The sequence below is a fragment of the Mastomys coucha genome, unplaced genomic scaffold (assembly GCF_008632895.1).
Source record: "Mastomys coucha isolate ucsf_1 unplaced genomic scaffold, UCSF_Mcou_1 pScaffold7, whole genome shotgun sequence".
Lineage (NCBI taxonomy): Eukaryota > Metazoa > Chordata > Mammalia > Rodentia > Muridae > Mastomys > Mastomys coucha.
Genome location: NW_022196913.1, coordinates 4,246,080 through 4,261,586, shown reverse-complemented (window position 1 = coordinate 4,261,586; position 15,507 = coordinate 4,246,080). Strand labels below are relative to the sequence as shown.

The following is a 15,507-nucleotide window of genomic DNA, read 5'->3' as shown; positions in this document are numbered from 1 at the left end:
CAAGCCAGTAAGGAACCTCCCTCCATGGCCTCTGCATCAGCTCCTGCTTCCTGACCTGCTTGAGTTCCCGTCCTGACACCTATGTAACCCAGACATTTTGCTCACCCTCTCTCTGCACAAATGCTCTTTTTCTCTTTTTCTTTTGCCTGTCCCCCTTCTCTCTCTCTTCATGCTGACTTCTCTGACCTCAGTCCTTGGGGCCAGTGAGCTCGACTGAGACAAACTTCCCACTAAATCTTTCCATATATAATCTAATCTGGCTTGAATTGGCTCATTTTACTGGCAGAGAAATAACCTATTGCCTATAATAGACTGATTATTTTCAAATGAAGTTACTGTGTGTGTGTGTGTGTGTGTGTGTGTGTGTGTGTGTTCATGTGGGTAGATGTACGTGTAGGTATGTGTCCCTGTGAAGGACAACCTCAAGGACCACTTCTCAAGGACCATACACCTATCTTTCTTTCTTTCTAAGACAGGGTCTCACACTAGCCTAGAACTTGCCAGGAAAGTTAAGCAGACTGGCTGGTGAGCCCAGGTCTCTACCTTCTTCTGCTTGCTAAGCCCTGAGATGATTAGCATATACCACCATGTCCATTTGGAGGTTAATTTATTTATTTGTTTATTGTTTTTCATTTTTAGGCAGTTTCTGGACTTGAATTCAGGTCCTCAGGCTCACTAAGCAAGAACTTAATTAGCCGAGTTGTCTCCCCATATGAGCTTTCTGTACATTGTGATTCAACTCCAAGAACAGAAGCCAAATTAACAGAAAACAAACGGCTTCTTGTTATTTACAGGAAGTCCAGAGAAGTAGGGAGAGGGATGGAGAAACAGGGAAACATGTTGCCATAGTGACCAGGTGGTCTACCTTCTCCCTAGAGAGGTGGAAGAGCAAGATGTATTCTGGAGTTAAGCATAGCGAAAAAGAAAAAAATCAAAGCACAGTGGATGTAAACATACTCCCCATGCTTCTGAAGAAAACATTTACAGCTTAGTCCTTTCAATTATTATTCATCTCTAAGGATTAAGGAGTAGGAATGTGGTTTTGTCCATTTTGTTTTGAGACAGGGTGTCACTGTAGAATGCAGGCTGACCTAGGACCAGGTTACCCTATGCTTACCACCCCCAACTAGAATTATGTTATTAAAACAAAGTCATGTAGAAACATAGACACACACAAAGGAAAGCGTTAGAATGTGAGCCGTAGAGGAATGAGCCAAATACTTGCCTTCAGAGTGAACTCAACACTTCAAAACAGAACTTCAAATCTATGAGTAAATAAGCCTTGTAGGAAGAGCACTAGATTAAATGGGATGAAAACTGTGTGGATTTGTGATAACTTTAATACGTGTTAAATATTTAGTTATAAAAAGTCCTCCCTCCCTGCATTTCTAATTATAAACTGGCATAGTCATTTAAACATTGTCAGCAAGAAATCAGAATTCTCGATTTTTGGTGGTTCAGCAAGAAGGAAGCCCTTAAGGTCTGATACCACACACACCAAGAAAAAAAAACTTATTTAAAAGGTTAGATCAAGCCTTTCCCTGAAAACCCAGTATAATACTTCCTAGTCCTTAATGCCAGCCAGCCTAATGCCAAAGGTATAGGGCTTTTTCAATGCTAGTATAACTAATTGATTTTCATCTTGTCTTTTTTATTTTGTTAGTTGTTGTTGATGATGATGTTGTTTTGAGACAGGATCCCTCATAAAGCCTAGAGTGGCTGTGAGCATCTGACTCTGCTGTGTCCCCCCACCCCCCAACCTCTCAGATGCTGGGTCTGTAGATGGGAACTGCAATTACAGGTGTCTGTGGTACTTCGTGCATGCTAGGCAAGCACTCCATCCACTGTACTATATCCTGAGTCCTTTAAAAACAGAACATTCTTTATAGTAAAACAAAATAGAGAGACTGCAGAGATGCCTCATCACTAGCTGTTCTTGCAGAGGATTCTTGAGCTCAGCTCTCATCTCCTACACAATGGTTCACAACCATAAGTAACTCTAACTCCGGGCCAGCTGATTCCCTCTTCTGGCTTCCTGGGGCAATGCATGCACATGGTACACATCCAGACAAGACACTTATGCACATAAAATAAAAATAAATATCTCCTTTTAAAATGTAGGGGGAAAAAAGCTGGTTAAAGAGAAAATCCAGTTTCTTCTGTGTTCTTCCAATTCCCATAAAAAAACAGTATGCATTATCAAGAGAGCAGTGTCAAACTAGCTCCTCTGGAAGCCACAGAAGGCCACTGGAGGGAGAGGTGAGTCAAGATGCATGCAATGCCCAGCAGTGATTCTGTAATTAATGGATTTTGAGCTTTGTGAAAAGCATTATTTGTCCTTACATAAAGAGAGGGGTTTGTGGCTTCTGTCCATTGTTTTTATCATTGCTCTCAATCAGCTGAGCCCACTACACTCGTTTTCTTCCCAGATTAAGTGCGGTTCTCAGTGACTGCGCTCCCTTTTCAGTTTTGATCCCTTTTTGTAAAGTGACTATCAGCTCTTATGTGGAAAAGGTGGCATGGCAGAGCTAGCTTACACCTTTCAGGCTTCCTTTCCCCTTGGAAAAGCCACAGCTATCTGAACGGTTATGGGATGCCCTAGTAGTTTACACGATGAACTACTTCAGTCAGGTCACTGCCGCTACCTGCTCTCATATTAGAGAAGTGCCCTGTGCCTGGTCTGCAGTATGAGCGGAAGAAAATGTGTACGACGTGGAGAAAAAAAAGACTACTGAACCAATAAAATTGTTTCCAGTAAGATAGATAGAAGGACGGACAGACAGACAGGTAGATGGATGTGGATGGATGGATGGATGGATGGATGGATGGATGGATGGATGGATGGGCAGACAAATGGATGGATGGATAGATAGATAGATAGATAGATAGATGGACAGAAAGATAGAATGGAAAATTGGTATGTTTTAAAGAGCACCTCCCCTTCTTACACTGTGGTACCTCTCTATAGATTGGGGCAATCACGCAATTCTTGGTAAGAAGATAAAATACCATTACCACATTGTTCATAACCAACTTTATTGTAAACCACATTGTTTATAATGTCCTGCCTTCATTACTTACTTTATATTTAAACTCTTTCAAAGACATGCTGTCAAAATATCTTTTTAGTGGTATCGAACTCTCCCATTTCATAAATATGAAAATGTGTGTATTAAATTTTATGTTAATGTGCCTTGTTGGATATTTAAGCTTACTCATAACTCCTTAATATATCCAACACTTCTGTGAAGATCTTACTGCACTCAAAATATGTAACATTTTCTTTTTTGCTGCAAATGATATTCTCCTTAATGCTTTGAAAATTTTATACAATGTATCGCATTCACACCCTATTTGCATTCACACATCCCCAGCTGGCCCCATGTTTACTCTTTCTTAACTACTTGCCCAGCCCCCATCCTCTGACCTGTCCTTTCCCCTCTCTCAACCCATCATGTCTAATTTTCACTTTTCAAACACTCCCAGGCGTGGTTCCTACCCTGGAGAGTGGTTGACCTACCAGGTTCTCACCCGTAAGAAAACTGAGTCTCCCTCTTACTGTTTTTAACAATTGCTTTTTATTTAAGAATGTCCTTTGAAATTGTTTTTACTTGAAAGCAGAGTCAGAAATTACCCCATCTCTGGGTTTTCTCTTCTCCAACTTTCTATGGTTTTACTTTTGTAGTTAACTGTTCACACTGTGTGATAACGAATTCTGCTTTCAATATGAACTGAGGCCAGGTTTTACACCCACAAAGCTTGCCCCTATGGAATGTACTTCCTCCAGCAAGACTCCACCTCCTAAGGGTTCCAGAACCTCCCCCAAACAACACTACCAGCTGGAGACCAAGTACGAGAAAAACACCAAGAGTCTATGAGGGACATCCGCCTTTCAGCCGCAGTATTATTGTGGGAGGCTGGCCATTGTATTGCTCTAGTTCTGTAGCTCAGAGCAGGAAGTAGTATGATGTTCTTGTCAAGGAGCAGATGACCAAACTGAGCTTCCTTTGCCCTGATAACAAACTGCTGGCTTCTTCCTCCTGGCTTGATAGGTGAATTAACTGTATTCGTGGAAAAGATGTGATTAAAGTCGCATTGCTCTTTCTGTAAACAGTCTGTTCCAATTACACTTATGACTCTAACACATCCTCACCACTCTTCTGACTCAAGAGAAGATGCTCTTTGCTAGTGACTAAGCAGCTGCCTGGGGTCAGGCTCACCTATACTGTGCATTAACCATGAGAATCCTTTACAGTCACTGTGCTACATTATCATCATTTGAAAAGCAGAAGTGAAAATAGAGTCTGCCCTATAGACTTAGTAGGCCCTGGTTCAATACAGGTCCTAGACCCATTCCCTAGGCATATCTATACATTGTATCCTAGACCGGTCACTAGGTATATCTATACACTGTATTCTTTTTACTAAAAATGTCTTACCAGGACTCTTCGCAGAGCAGAAAACATACCAACAGTATCTGTGGATTCCATGTTATATTTCACAGCAATAAGAAGTGAAGGGCTTGGAAATGCATAGCAATTCAGCATAGTAATTTTGTGACGATTAATCTAATTTTCTTTTTTGAAGGCTGAGCTACATTTTTGTATGAATTTGCTTTTTGTTCAGTAATTCAGTTTTGTTTTACTTTACAAAAGTATTGATCTGAAACATATTGGAATTTTTAGAAAGCAAAGGAGAAGGGAAAAGTCATCCTTTGCCACAGTGGGGTGCCTGGCCTTGCTGGATAGACACGCCTGGTAATGCTTCCGATGCTAAAGCATCTTTCGGTTTCTAAATAAATACTCTCTACAGGCAATCTCTAGTGTGCTCGCTATAGTTACTACCTTAGGGGAGATGAACAGTAAGCTGTTTAGATCTCTGACTCTGGCTGGACACATTGCACACTTTAACTCCATTTAGGCCCATTGGCATTCTCCTCTGTGGCACCGGTAGCAGGCTTGCCTCCTCCTCAATGATCCCAGGGCAATAATCCAGGCGAGGCAGTCCACAAGCAGAAGTTGGCATTGTGTCGTTGACGGGCAACTTGGCAAGTGTGTCTGGCTTTGCTCTGAGACTCAGATTTCCCTCTTCAAACTGGCAAGGAGTTGAGTCTTTAAGCACACAATCCACAAGGACATAATGCCACCATTTAATGCAAGGCAAAACAAAAGAAAAAGATTAGGAGATCAATATATTCAGGCTTTCCTCCCTGGCCCACTACATGGAGACCACACAATACCTCTCTCTTTGGGTGTCTCTTTTGTGCCTGTCGCTGTAAACCACCAGTGTTAACAAAGACAGGCTGGGAGTCAGAAGAACGCAGCTTGAACATTGCATCTGCCCTGGCGGCTCAAGAGTTAACTAAAGCTCCGTCTGATATTTTTTTGCCTCCTGGATGGACTGAATTTGGCCTGTGATTCCTTTGAATGGCATGTGAAGCAGCCGGCTGGGTGTGAGTCCTCCCCCCCCAATCTCCCTTCTTCCTCACTTGTCAAATATGTCTGGCAAAGACCCAACTTCCCCCTCCTGACTCCACTTCACTTTGCTCTCCTGTGCAGCTGAACAAGATTCCAAATGAGAAACAGCATTCTTTCCCAAGCTTTAAAGGAGAGCCCAAACCCAGTGAAAAGCATACCAATAAATATGTGGATCCTGAATTATTGTACAGTGGCCCTTCTGCTATTCTTAGCAGGTTTCAAAGCTGTCTGTTTAGTCTGTTTAGAGATCCTTCAGGGTTTTGGATTTTTTTTTTTTTTTAGTTTATAGTGTCCTGAAACAGAGATTCTTCAGTCCTTGACAAAGCACCCAAACACGTATCTTTGTTCCTGGGTTTTTCATAGTATCAGAGGTTGCAAGTAAAGCACAAAAGCACTTGGAATTCCATTAAAGCTGCATTCTTTTATCTAAAAGAGAGAGAGAGAAAAAAAAAACCAAAACGCTGTCTTGGGAAGCTTGTTCTAGAGACACCATTAGGTGAGGATATCTACAACTTGTATTCTGTGTAACTGAAAACTAACAGTTAACCCTTTCTTGTACTGGCTTCTGACAGCAAAAGCTTTGAAGCAAAACCCAGAAAATACAGCCGCCTTGTTAACTGACTCTCTTTTGTTGTTGTTGTTGGTTGGTTGTAGGTTTGTTTGTTTTTAAATTACTTCTTTGGTTAAAAACCACCAGAGTATTTGGTATTCTAATATACTAGAAAGCTTCAAGAAAATAATTAAAAATAAAACAGACCTTTAAAAATGGATGAATATATTTCAGTTCCCTATCAATAGCATCAAGAGGACCATTACAGATCCAGATAAATAAGCTATCCTTAACAGTGCTGCTATTTGAAAATTAGTTTGTCAATAGGCAATGGTGGTATATGCCTTTAATCCCAGCACCTGGGAAAAAGAGGCAGGTGTATCTCTGTGAGTTCAAGGCCAGCCAGAGCTACACAAAGAAACCCTCTCTTAGGGAAAAGAAAGAAGGAAGGAAGGAAGGAAGGAAATTAGTCTGTTATATGATTGCCAGATCCCAGAAACACAGAGCCCACAATTGAAATTGAAGTTTCCAAACAAACAAATAAATACATAGATAAAGTAATTAATTAATTAATTAATTAATTAAAAAATTTTGGTATATGTCTCATACAGTATTTAGGGACATCACTATACTAAAGTATGATTCATTGTTTCTCTGAAATACAGCATAAGCCAAGCATACTGTATTCTATCTGGTGACCTACTCTGTCCTGGGTTCCCAGCTGTGTACCACAAAAAAATATGTAGAGCTTCCTCAGACCTTCCAGGGTCAAGGAAAAGCATGCAAGTTTCTTAGTTCCTTCCATCTGTCAACTTAAAAACTTTCACACATCCGTGAGCCCAGGAAGCCCTCACTTCCAGGAGCAGAACACATTTCCAGTTAGTCATTCCACATTCATCAGAGAGAGCGCTCAGCCATTTGAGGAGAAGGTGAGATCTGGCAGCTAGGAAGATGGAGGAGACCAGTACACACAGACCTGCCGGAGAGTCTCGGTCAGGAAGTAGCGAACGGGAGATGAATAGGAGAGAAGCAAGCTTTTCCAAAACCAAAACAAGGAAACTTTTAAGAAACTCAGATTCCTGGGCAGAAGCTATATTTTATCAGAAATGGAAAAAGAATGTTTTTAAAAATAAAAAACAGTGTTAGGGGAATGACTGGGTGCAAGTATGATGAACTGGTTCGTGTCCACATCACCCACGTACAAGCCTGTGTGTGCGTACAAGCCTGTGTGTGCGTACAAGCCTGTGTGTGCCTATAACCCTGGAACTATAGGGCAGAGACTCATACAACCTCAGAGAACTCTGTGGCAAACCTATTCAAAATGGGTAGATTCTGATTCAGTGAGAGACCATGTATCACATCAATAGAGAGGAAAGCAAGAGAGAAAGGCAGAACATGGACAAAATGGCCTCCTTTGGATTCTACTTGCAGCACACAGATGCCCACTCACAGGCACGTACTAGGAACCTCACATACACACACGTGTGCACACATGCATGGTTATGTACACACAGGTACTCTTTTAAAAACAAAAAGGGAAAAAAAACCAAAGAACAAAAAAGACAAAAACACAAATAAAAACATTTCTTTCTTTCTGTAGTTAAAAGAAATTCTTGGGCCGGGCAGTAGTAGTGGCACATGCCTTTAATCCCAGCACTTGGGAGGCAGAGGCAGGCGGATTTCTGAGTTCGAGGCCAGCCTGGTCTACAGAGTGAGTTCCAGGACAGCCAGGGCTACACAGAGAAACCCTGTCTCGAAAAACCAAAAAAAAAAAAAGAAAGAAAGAAAGAAAGAAAGAAAGAAAGAAAGAAAGAAAGAAAGAAAGAAAGAAAGAAAGAAAGAAAAAGAGAGAGAGAGAAAGAAAAAAAGAAAAAGAAATTCTTGGGCTGGGCTGGAAGATAGCTCACTTGATAAACGCCTGACCTCTAACATGGAGACCTCAGTTCGGAACCCCAGCCCCAGAACCTTTCTGAACCCCCAAGCCTGGTAACACATACATGGAATGCAGGCAAGATGGCGGCCGGAAGCGTCTGGACTTGCTGACCTAGTCTGCTTGCTAAACTTTTAGTCTAATGAGTGACCTTGTTTTAAACAACAGAGGGAACGTACCCGAGACAAATACTAGAAATTGTACTCTTATCTCTGCAGTCCTAGAGTATATGAAGCCCACACACACCCCACAACAAAAGTAAAAATAATTTCTTGACTACCAGAAATCTGAACACTGACTGACAGGTGAAAATCATGCTGAGACCTCCTGAACCTCCTTCTGAATCGCTGGTAAGTACTTGGGCTAACTACATACAGTTGGTGGCGAATCCTTCTCTCTCTCTGGCTGCCTCACCCATCGTGTGTTTCCTGCCACTCTCACATGTCTGAGAGTTTCCAGTGCTGTGCCTTTGACTCCAATGATACATGTTCAGCCACAGGAAACCTAGCCAAGGTGCCACAGAATCAGGAACTGCTCGGCTTACTGGCTGACCTTACCCTTCCGGATTAGCGTTTTTCAGCGTTGTTCTCAGGAGAGACCTGATGCAGAGTCCCAGGTTCTGACTGTTTCCTCACTGGGACTCTGCTTGTCTATTTGCTGCCCATATAACCCAAATCCCGGAGCCTGTGTAGCCACTGGCCCTGGGGCTTTGTTGCTTGGGCAGAGGAGACAGAAATAGTGGATTTTGCCTTCTCTACACTGAACTCTCGTCACAGGAAAAAAAAAAAAAAATCTTAGAACTGGGGAAGTAGGAAGGAACTGGGAGAAGTAGAGGGAAGGGAAGCTATAGTCAGAACATATGGCATGGAAAAAATCTGATTTTAATAATAATCTCAGAGCTGACTTCTGAAATCAGGGTTGAGGAGATTTTTCATTCAGAAAGGGGCCCATCCCTCAAGTAAGAGAGCCTGAGTTTGATCCCCAAAATCCACATAAAAGCCTGGGTATAGTGATACACACTTGTAATCCACACCCAAATAGGCTTGCTAATCCAGTCAATCTAGCCCAATCTGTGAGAGATCCTTTCTCAACAAGGCATATGCACCTGAGTAACACCACCTAAGGTTGACCTCTGACCTCTACACTAACACATGTACACACACACATAGATATACTCACATACACAAGGATATACATACAGACATATACAGAGAGAGAGAGAGAGAGAGATACAGAGAGAAAGAAGAGAGAGAGACACGTACACACCAAAAAATAGAAAGACATACATGGAGAGAGGCATACATGGCATATATACATACATACATACATACATACATACATACAGAGACATACAGAGAAAGAGAGAGATACATAGACACAGAGCACAGACATACATGTATGCTTGGGGGGAGAGATGAAAGAACGAGATGTCGCATGCCTGCAAACCCAGCATTCAGAAGGCTGAGGCAGGAAAATCAGAGTTCAAGGCAGCCTGGGCTACACAATGAGACTCTGTCTGAAACTGAACAAAGCCCACAATAGTTAATTTCCATGTGAAGGAGTCACTTTATCAAAATTGAGAAAAATAAGATAAAAAATGATACCTCACAGCAATTCACACGGTGATACAGAGAGAAATGCAGCTTCTCAAATGAACTTAACATTTTTCTGCTGAGAATAAAATGTTTGTTGTTCGCTTGCTGTGTTGCAGATAAGCTGCCTCAAATCTGAACAAAGCAGCATTTTGTTTCTCTGTGGTAAGCACCCTCAGACTTGATGGGAAACTTATAATCCTATGGCCTCACAATTAGCAGATTGATCTAGTTAGTCCCAGAACTTGGAGGACTGAGGCAAGAGGTTCATCAAGAGTTCAAGGCCAGCCTGTACCACATAGAGGATTTTTGTCTCAAAAATCCAAGGCAGAACAGAAAACTGATGCATTTGGTATGGGTATTCAGTGTAGCAGAAACAGAAAAATGAGGGAATCCAGGGCTATACAGAGAAACCCTGTTTCGAAGAGAGAAAAAAAAAAAGTGTTCTCTACCTTAGTGTCATGCTGTAAGAGAAAAACGTAGGGGTTGCAATTGCCCAGATGGGCTTGTAGGCATGACTGCTAAGCCCAGTGCCCAAGAATTGAGCCAGTTGCTTCATTTCTTCACGCCCCAGAGCCCTCATTTATATCAGGAAGGGGAGAGTTTTGCTGGTCTCATAAACAAGCAAGCTCCAAGGCGTGCGTGTGCCAACACACAGGAAAAATCAGATCGGCTCTCTACTTTGAAACAGACTTTCATTTTATTCGTTCATTAGGTCTGGATGCAAGGTTCTGTTTGAAAGAGAGATTCTACTTTCTGTCTTTAAAAGGTTTTGAAAACCTCACTGCTCAAAAAGGCTATTTTCCTTGGCATGCTGGCTGATGACCTGTAATATTTGCAATTGGGAGGCTGAGGCAGGAGAATTGCCTGGACTAGAGGACAGGTATGTGGACAAACTGGGTTTCAGTGAGACCCTATCTAAAAAAAAACAAAAAACAAAAAAAAAAAGAATTATTTTGCAGCTTAGAAACATGTTCATCCATTTGTCTTTTGGCCCAAAGCCAGGTCCCTCCCCCACCCGCCTTTCCTCCCATTAACCCTGAACTCTAAATATTAAGGCCTCATTGCTCTCTCTTCCCCAGCTCTGGATCCCTGTGGTACAGTGGGCTAATGAGATAAGGATGATGTCATTATAATTGCAGAAACTATTTCATGATAATCTTTTGTTTTTCTCTTGCTAACTTTCTAAAGAGAGAAGCACTTTATTAATTATCTGAGAGCTGGTAGCCTTTTGGAAGTAAACTCTATATGAAGGCTACTGCTATTAGCCACATTGGATGGAGCACTTGAGGATTAAAAGCGTTATGTAAATGTTTACACACGATTATGACATGGCCCCAGCTTCACACTGGGAGGGCACAAACAGACCAGATAGAGGCATGAAGTATCAGAGAGGCGGTGTTTTGGTTTTTTGGTTTTTTTTTTTTTTTCACAAGGTATGAAATTGTCTTTTAATTTTAGCGTAAAAATAGTCACACTTTTGAAGAGTGTCATTCACAGCCATTAGAATGATATTTATGACTGTGAAAGGAAGCAGCTGGACATTGAGGGTTAACTGACTATTTTAAGAACTGGGATGGGGAGCACGGAGAAAGGGAAGGAGAGGGGAAATTAAAATGGACTGACTAGAACATTTAACAATAAGAGCCGCAGCTCCCCAAAGCAGGCTCTGTATCTCTCTCTCTCTCTGTCTTTCTCTCTCTCTCTCTGATGCTGAGAAAGAACCATGATATTTACAAGATAGATTCATATTCTCTTCCTTGTCTTCTCTCTCTCTCTTCTCTCTCTCTCTCTTTCTCCCCATCTCTCTCATTTTATTTTGTTTTAATATTTGGTGAGTTCTACCTAACACGAGAAGAAGTGTAATCCCTACCCCACCCCACTGCCCTTGCCTGCAAGTTTAAGGAGAAGGGCATTTGTGTTCATCCATTGAATCACATCAAGTACTCCTTCTAAGGGATGCCTCTTGCTGTGTAGCGCTACCTAATAAGTCCTTCTCTTCTCTGGGGTAGTGCTGTGAGGATTCAAACCCAGGACCTCAGTTACACTCCTCAGGCACTGCTAGAACTTAGCTGTTTCCCAGCCTCTAAACTCCCTGCCAATGAAGAGGCTACGGTGACGGCTTCCATCTGCTCATTGTGTTCCGAAGATTTTGATTCCTTCGAGCTGATTCTCCATGTATGGTAACGATCTGAAGTTTTCTTTTTAAAATTAGAGTAAGAAAAAAAGGGAAATTGACACACAAGAAGGATGCACATAGAGCTTACATGGCTCTGAGGAGAAAACACTGACAGCCTGAACTCCTGGACTGGATGATTTCAAGGTTGTCTGCCTCAGGATCCTATGAGGACAGGTGACAGGAGGAAGCGTTCCTGCCATAGCTGCTAAGAAGTATTAGCAAGAGCCAACATCCCCCAGAGAAGACTGGGCCCAAGCCCAGGAAGCTGTGCTTAAGAAAATAAGAATTCCATGTACTGAGAAAGAAATCCCTCACCCTGTCAGTCCAGAAGGGTTAGCCAGGAACCACGGACGCCACAGGAAAACAGTTCTGTCTGGTTGTTCAAATGCTCGCTTCCACGGTGTGTGTGTATGTGCGTATGTGTGTGTGTGTGTGTATGCCCACCTCTTTGTGTGTCTTGTGACTATGACTATGTCTGGGTATGTATGAGTCTCTGTGTGTGTGTGTGTCTGTTTCTGTGTGTGTCTGTGTGACTGTGACTCTGTGTGTGTGTGTGTTTATGTCTGTTTCTGTGTGTCTGTGTGACTGTGACTATGAGTGTGTGTGTGTGCCTGTTTCTGTGTGTGTCTGTATGACTGTGACAGTGTGTATCTCAGTGTGTGGTGCCACAGCATTTGAGTGGAGGTCAGAGGACAGCTTGCAAGATTCATTTCTCTCCTTAGCCATGGGGGTTCTAGAAATCAAACAAAGACTTGGCAAAAAATAAAAATAAAAATAAAAATAAAATAAAGTGTTTTTACTCACTGGGCCATCTCAGAGGCCTGATGTTTGGTTTTTAAATAAAGGACAAAAGAGAAAAGTTGGTAGAAATTCTGACATTTTCACCTCATCTTTAGTGATTATGCATTTCCCCCTTTGTGTTATTTAAATTTAATGAGAGAGAAAGAATTCGGGCTGAGGGGCTGGAGGAAGGAAATACTGTAGGAAATTGACACCAGAAAACACAGTAAATTAGAGCTTGTTAGCTGTATGGCTCCAGATTATTTTTTAAAAACAAATGCTAACAGTAAGGCAGTTCCAGCCTCGGAGGGAAGCTGAAAACCTGGTACTAGAGTCCCAGAGCGAAGCAGGGAGAGACGGGAAGAAAGCAGCCTCGCCCATCTTCTGAAGGGAGTATGAAAGGAGATCTCGGAGGCAGGAGAAACCCCCCAAAGGAGGAGAAGGCTACAGCCCGCCGTAATCTGTAAATGATTGCTCCTAAAGTCTGCAAGCTTCAGGCTTGAGCCGTGTTTGTTCCAAAAGAAAGCCGAGGAGGACGGAGTTAATAAAGAGAGATTTAACTGAGAACTCTGGTTGGAATAAAGTGGGCTACAAAAAAGGTCAAATTTGATCAGTTGGAGCAGATTACAGGGGCTTTTGAAGGGTGGTGTGGAGAGCTGGAACCGGTCTGGGAAGTAATAGAGCACAAGATTGATTCAGGGGGTGGAGAGAAGCCAGGACAAGTGCTTATCAGTCCTGGAAGGAGGAAGAGCAGAGCCGCTGGGCGCTGCTGCTCCAGCCTGAGCCCAGAGCCGCCTCTGCCTGCGTCCCTGTCTCCCTGTCAGGCACCTCTGCTCTCCGATTTGCCTCTTTTCCGCAGCTCTCAGACAATGGTTTCCCTAATCTCTGACTTGGACTCCCTGAGAGGCTGGAAAGTGTTAAGGTAGGCCTGCTTTGCTTTCTCTCCCGCGCTATTTCAATTCAAGGCCAGCTCCTGACCACCCCCCACCACCGAGAGAGAGAGAGAGAGAGAGAGAGAGAGAGAGAGAGAGAGAGAGAGATGCCTGCCTTGAGTTTAAGTGACAAGCTACGTTGGCTTGCCAGAGGAATACCGCGTTCTGATACAGACACAACTTTAAGCAGACTGGGCAGGCAACATGAAAGCGCTCCTCAAGTTTCGCTGCAGGAGAGCGGAAAGAACGCGGGCTTCCTTCAGGAAGAGTTCAGAGCTATTTCAATACTCTCCACGCTGGCCGGTCAGAAATGAGTCCTTAGGTTGAATTTGTTTCAGAGGCCACTGAAGGGATGAAATAGAATGTGGTGGATTGTCTGGAAGTTCACATAGAAGAGTAAACTTTTTCAAAGGATCTCATTATTGCTCATACTTGAATCCAAAGAATTGTATGTCCCTCCTGTGAATTCTGCCCCGCCCCCTCCCCCCACCTCAGGTCTCAGGCCAGTTTTGGAAAAGTTGTTATATGCACACTTAATTGATCAGGTAGAATGTATGTAGAAATGATCTCTCTCTCTCTCTCTCTCTCTCTCTCTCTCTCTCTCTCTCTCTCTCTCTCTCTCATCAAAAGGTAAATATTAAGGCTGCTAAGTATCTTAAGTCTAGCTGGTAGAACGCTTATCTAGCATGCAGAAGACCCTGGTTTGGTCCAGAGTACCATGTGAACTCAGCATGGTGGTACCTGACCATAACCCCAGCTCTCAGGAAGTAGAGGCAGAGTTCAAAGTCTTGGCCACAACGTGTGTTTGAAGCCAGACTACTACCCTATCTTGAAATTAAGCAAATGAATAATAAAATGTAAAAAGTGACTTCTGACCTCCTCACATCAGAACTTAGAATCTAAGTTAAAATGGGCAAGTTCACATGTCACCTCCACTTGAGTTTCAGCTACACCTTTGGCGGCACCCATGGTGAATTGGTGGATTCAGCTTTGCTGTGAGTGGTATTTCCCCAGGGAAAGCATTTGAGACAGTTTTGAAAATATAAAAATGTTAAATTTGGAGGTGTTTTTATTATTATTAAAAGTGGTTCTAGTTGGTTTTCATGTTTGTCCAAACACCCTCCAAAACTTGATTGTGCCAGAGCTAGACCAGAACAAGCACAGAACACAGAGGAGCAGAAGCAAGCATGTGACTGCAGACTGGCCTACTGAGGTTTGTCTTCTGTCAGCCGGCTCCTTATGTCCCTTCCAGGAGGTCTGGCTCAGTGTTTACCTGACTTTACTATTTCTAAAGCTATATTTATAAACAAGAACAAATAAAAATGAGAACAATATTCTTCTCCTTTTCTTTTTTTGACATCACTTGTTGGATTAGGGTTAGAGTTAGAAAATAAATAACAAAAAGTGAGAGGATGTGAGAGAGACAGGGGAGGGGTGGCACATGTCAGGGCCCATTCATGGAGACCAGAGGATGTCTTTTTATAGAGACAGTTTCTGCTCATGCCTTTGTGTGGAATCTGGATATCAAGCTCAATTTGCCAGACTTACCCCTTAGCTCCCTGGTCCTGACTCCTATATTCTAGAACTTTCTGTACACACATCATATAATATGTGCTATTTTATAATCTTTTTCCAATTATAGCATATCCATATTCAGCCACCTATCATAACTGTGACTTTAATGGCCATGGGCAGCCCTGGACTATGGCACTCACCAAATGGCCATGTTACCTTATTTGGTGTTATGATTATTTATTGTATTAATTGTAGGTTGTTATCTTATTTGTTATATTATTTCCAAGCTTTGGCTTGATATTGACAACAGCAGAGTAAACATCTTCTTGTGTGTAGATTTTTACTTTTATTAATTAAATTCCAGGATTTCTCAATCAGTTCACTTTATGCATCCTTTAGTGATTTGCTTGTTTGTTTGGTTACATGGTTGAACTTAATTTTTAAAAATTATATCTATGTACTGGCTGGTTTTGTGTGTCAATTTGACACAGGCTGGAGTTATCACAGAGAAGGGAGCTGCAATTGGGGAAGTGCCTCCATGAGATCCAGCTG

General features: G+C 42.3%; 1 protein-coding gene across 4 annotated transcripts in view; it reads left to right on the top strand.

Annotated features, from left to right (window-relative positions):
- The window catches only part of Celf2 (CUGBP Elav-like family member 2), an 859,338-nt gene that overhangs the window by 297,608 nt on the left and 546,223 nt on the right, over positions 1-15,507 (top strand). Inside the window, exon 1 of one of the 4 annotated variants that reach the window (XM_031359771.1) lies at positions 13,242-13,430. The exons of 1 other annotated variant lie outside the window; for it this stretch is intronic. In XM_031359771.1, coding sequence (XP_031215631.1) covers positions 13,378-13,430 — 53 coding nt within the window. In that variant the 5' untranslated portion in view covers positions 13,242-13,377. Of the gene's footprint in view, positions 1-13,241; positions 13,431-15,507 lie in introns of those variants that run through there. 2 more of the 4 variants (XM_031359770.1, XM_031359773.1) reach the window with 2 other exon arrangements.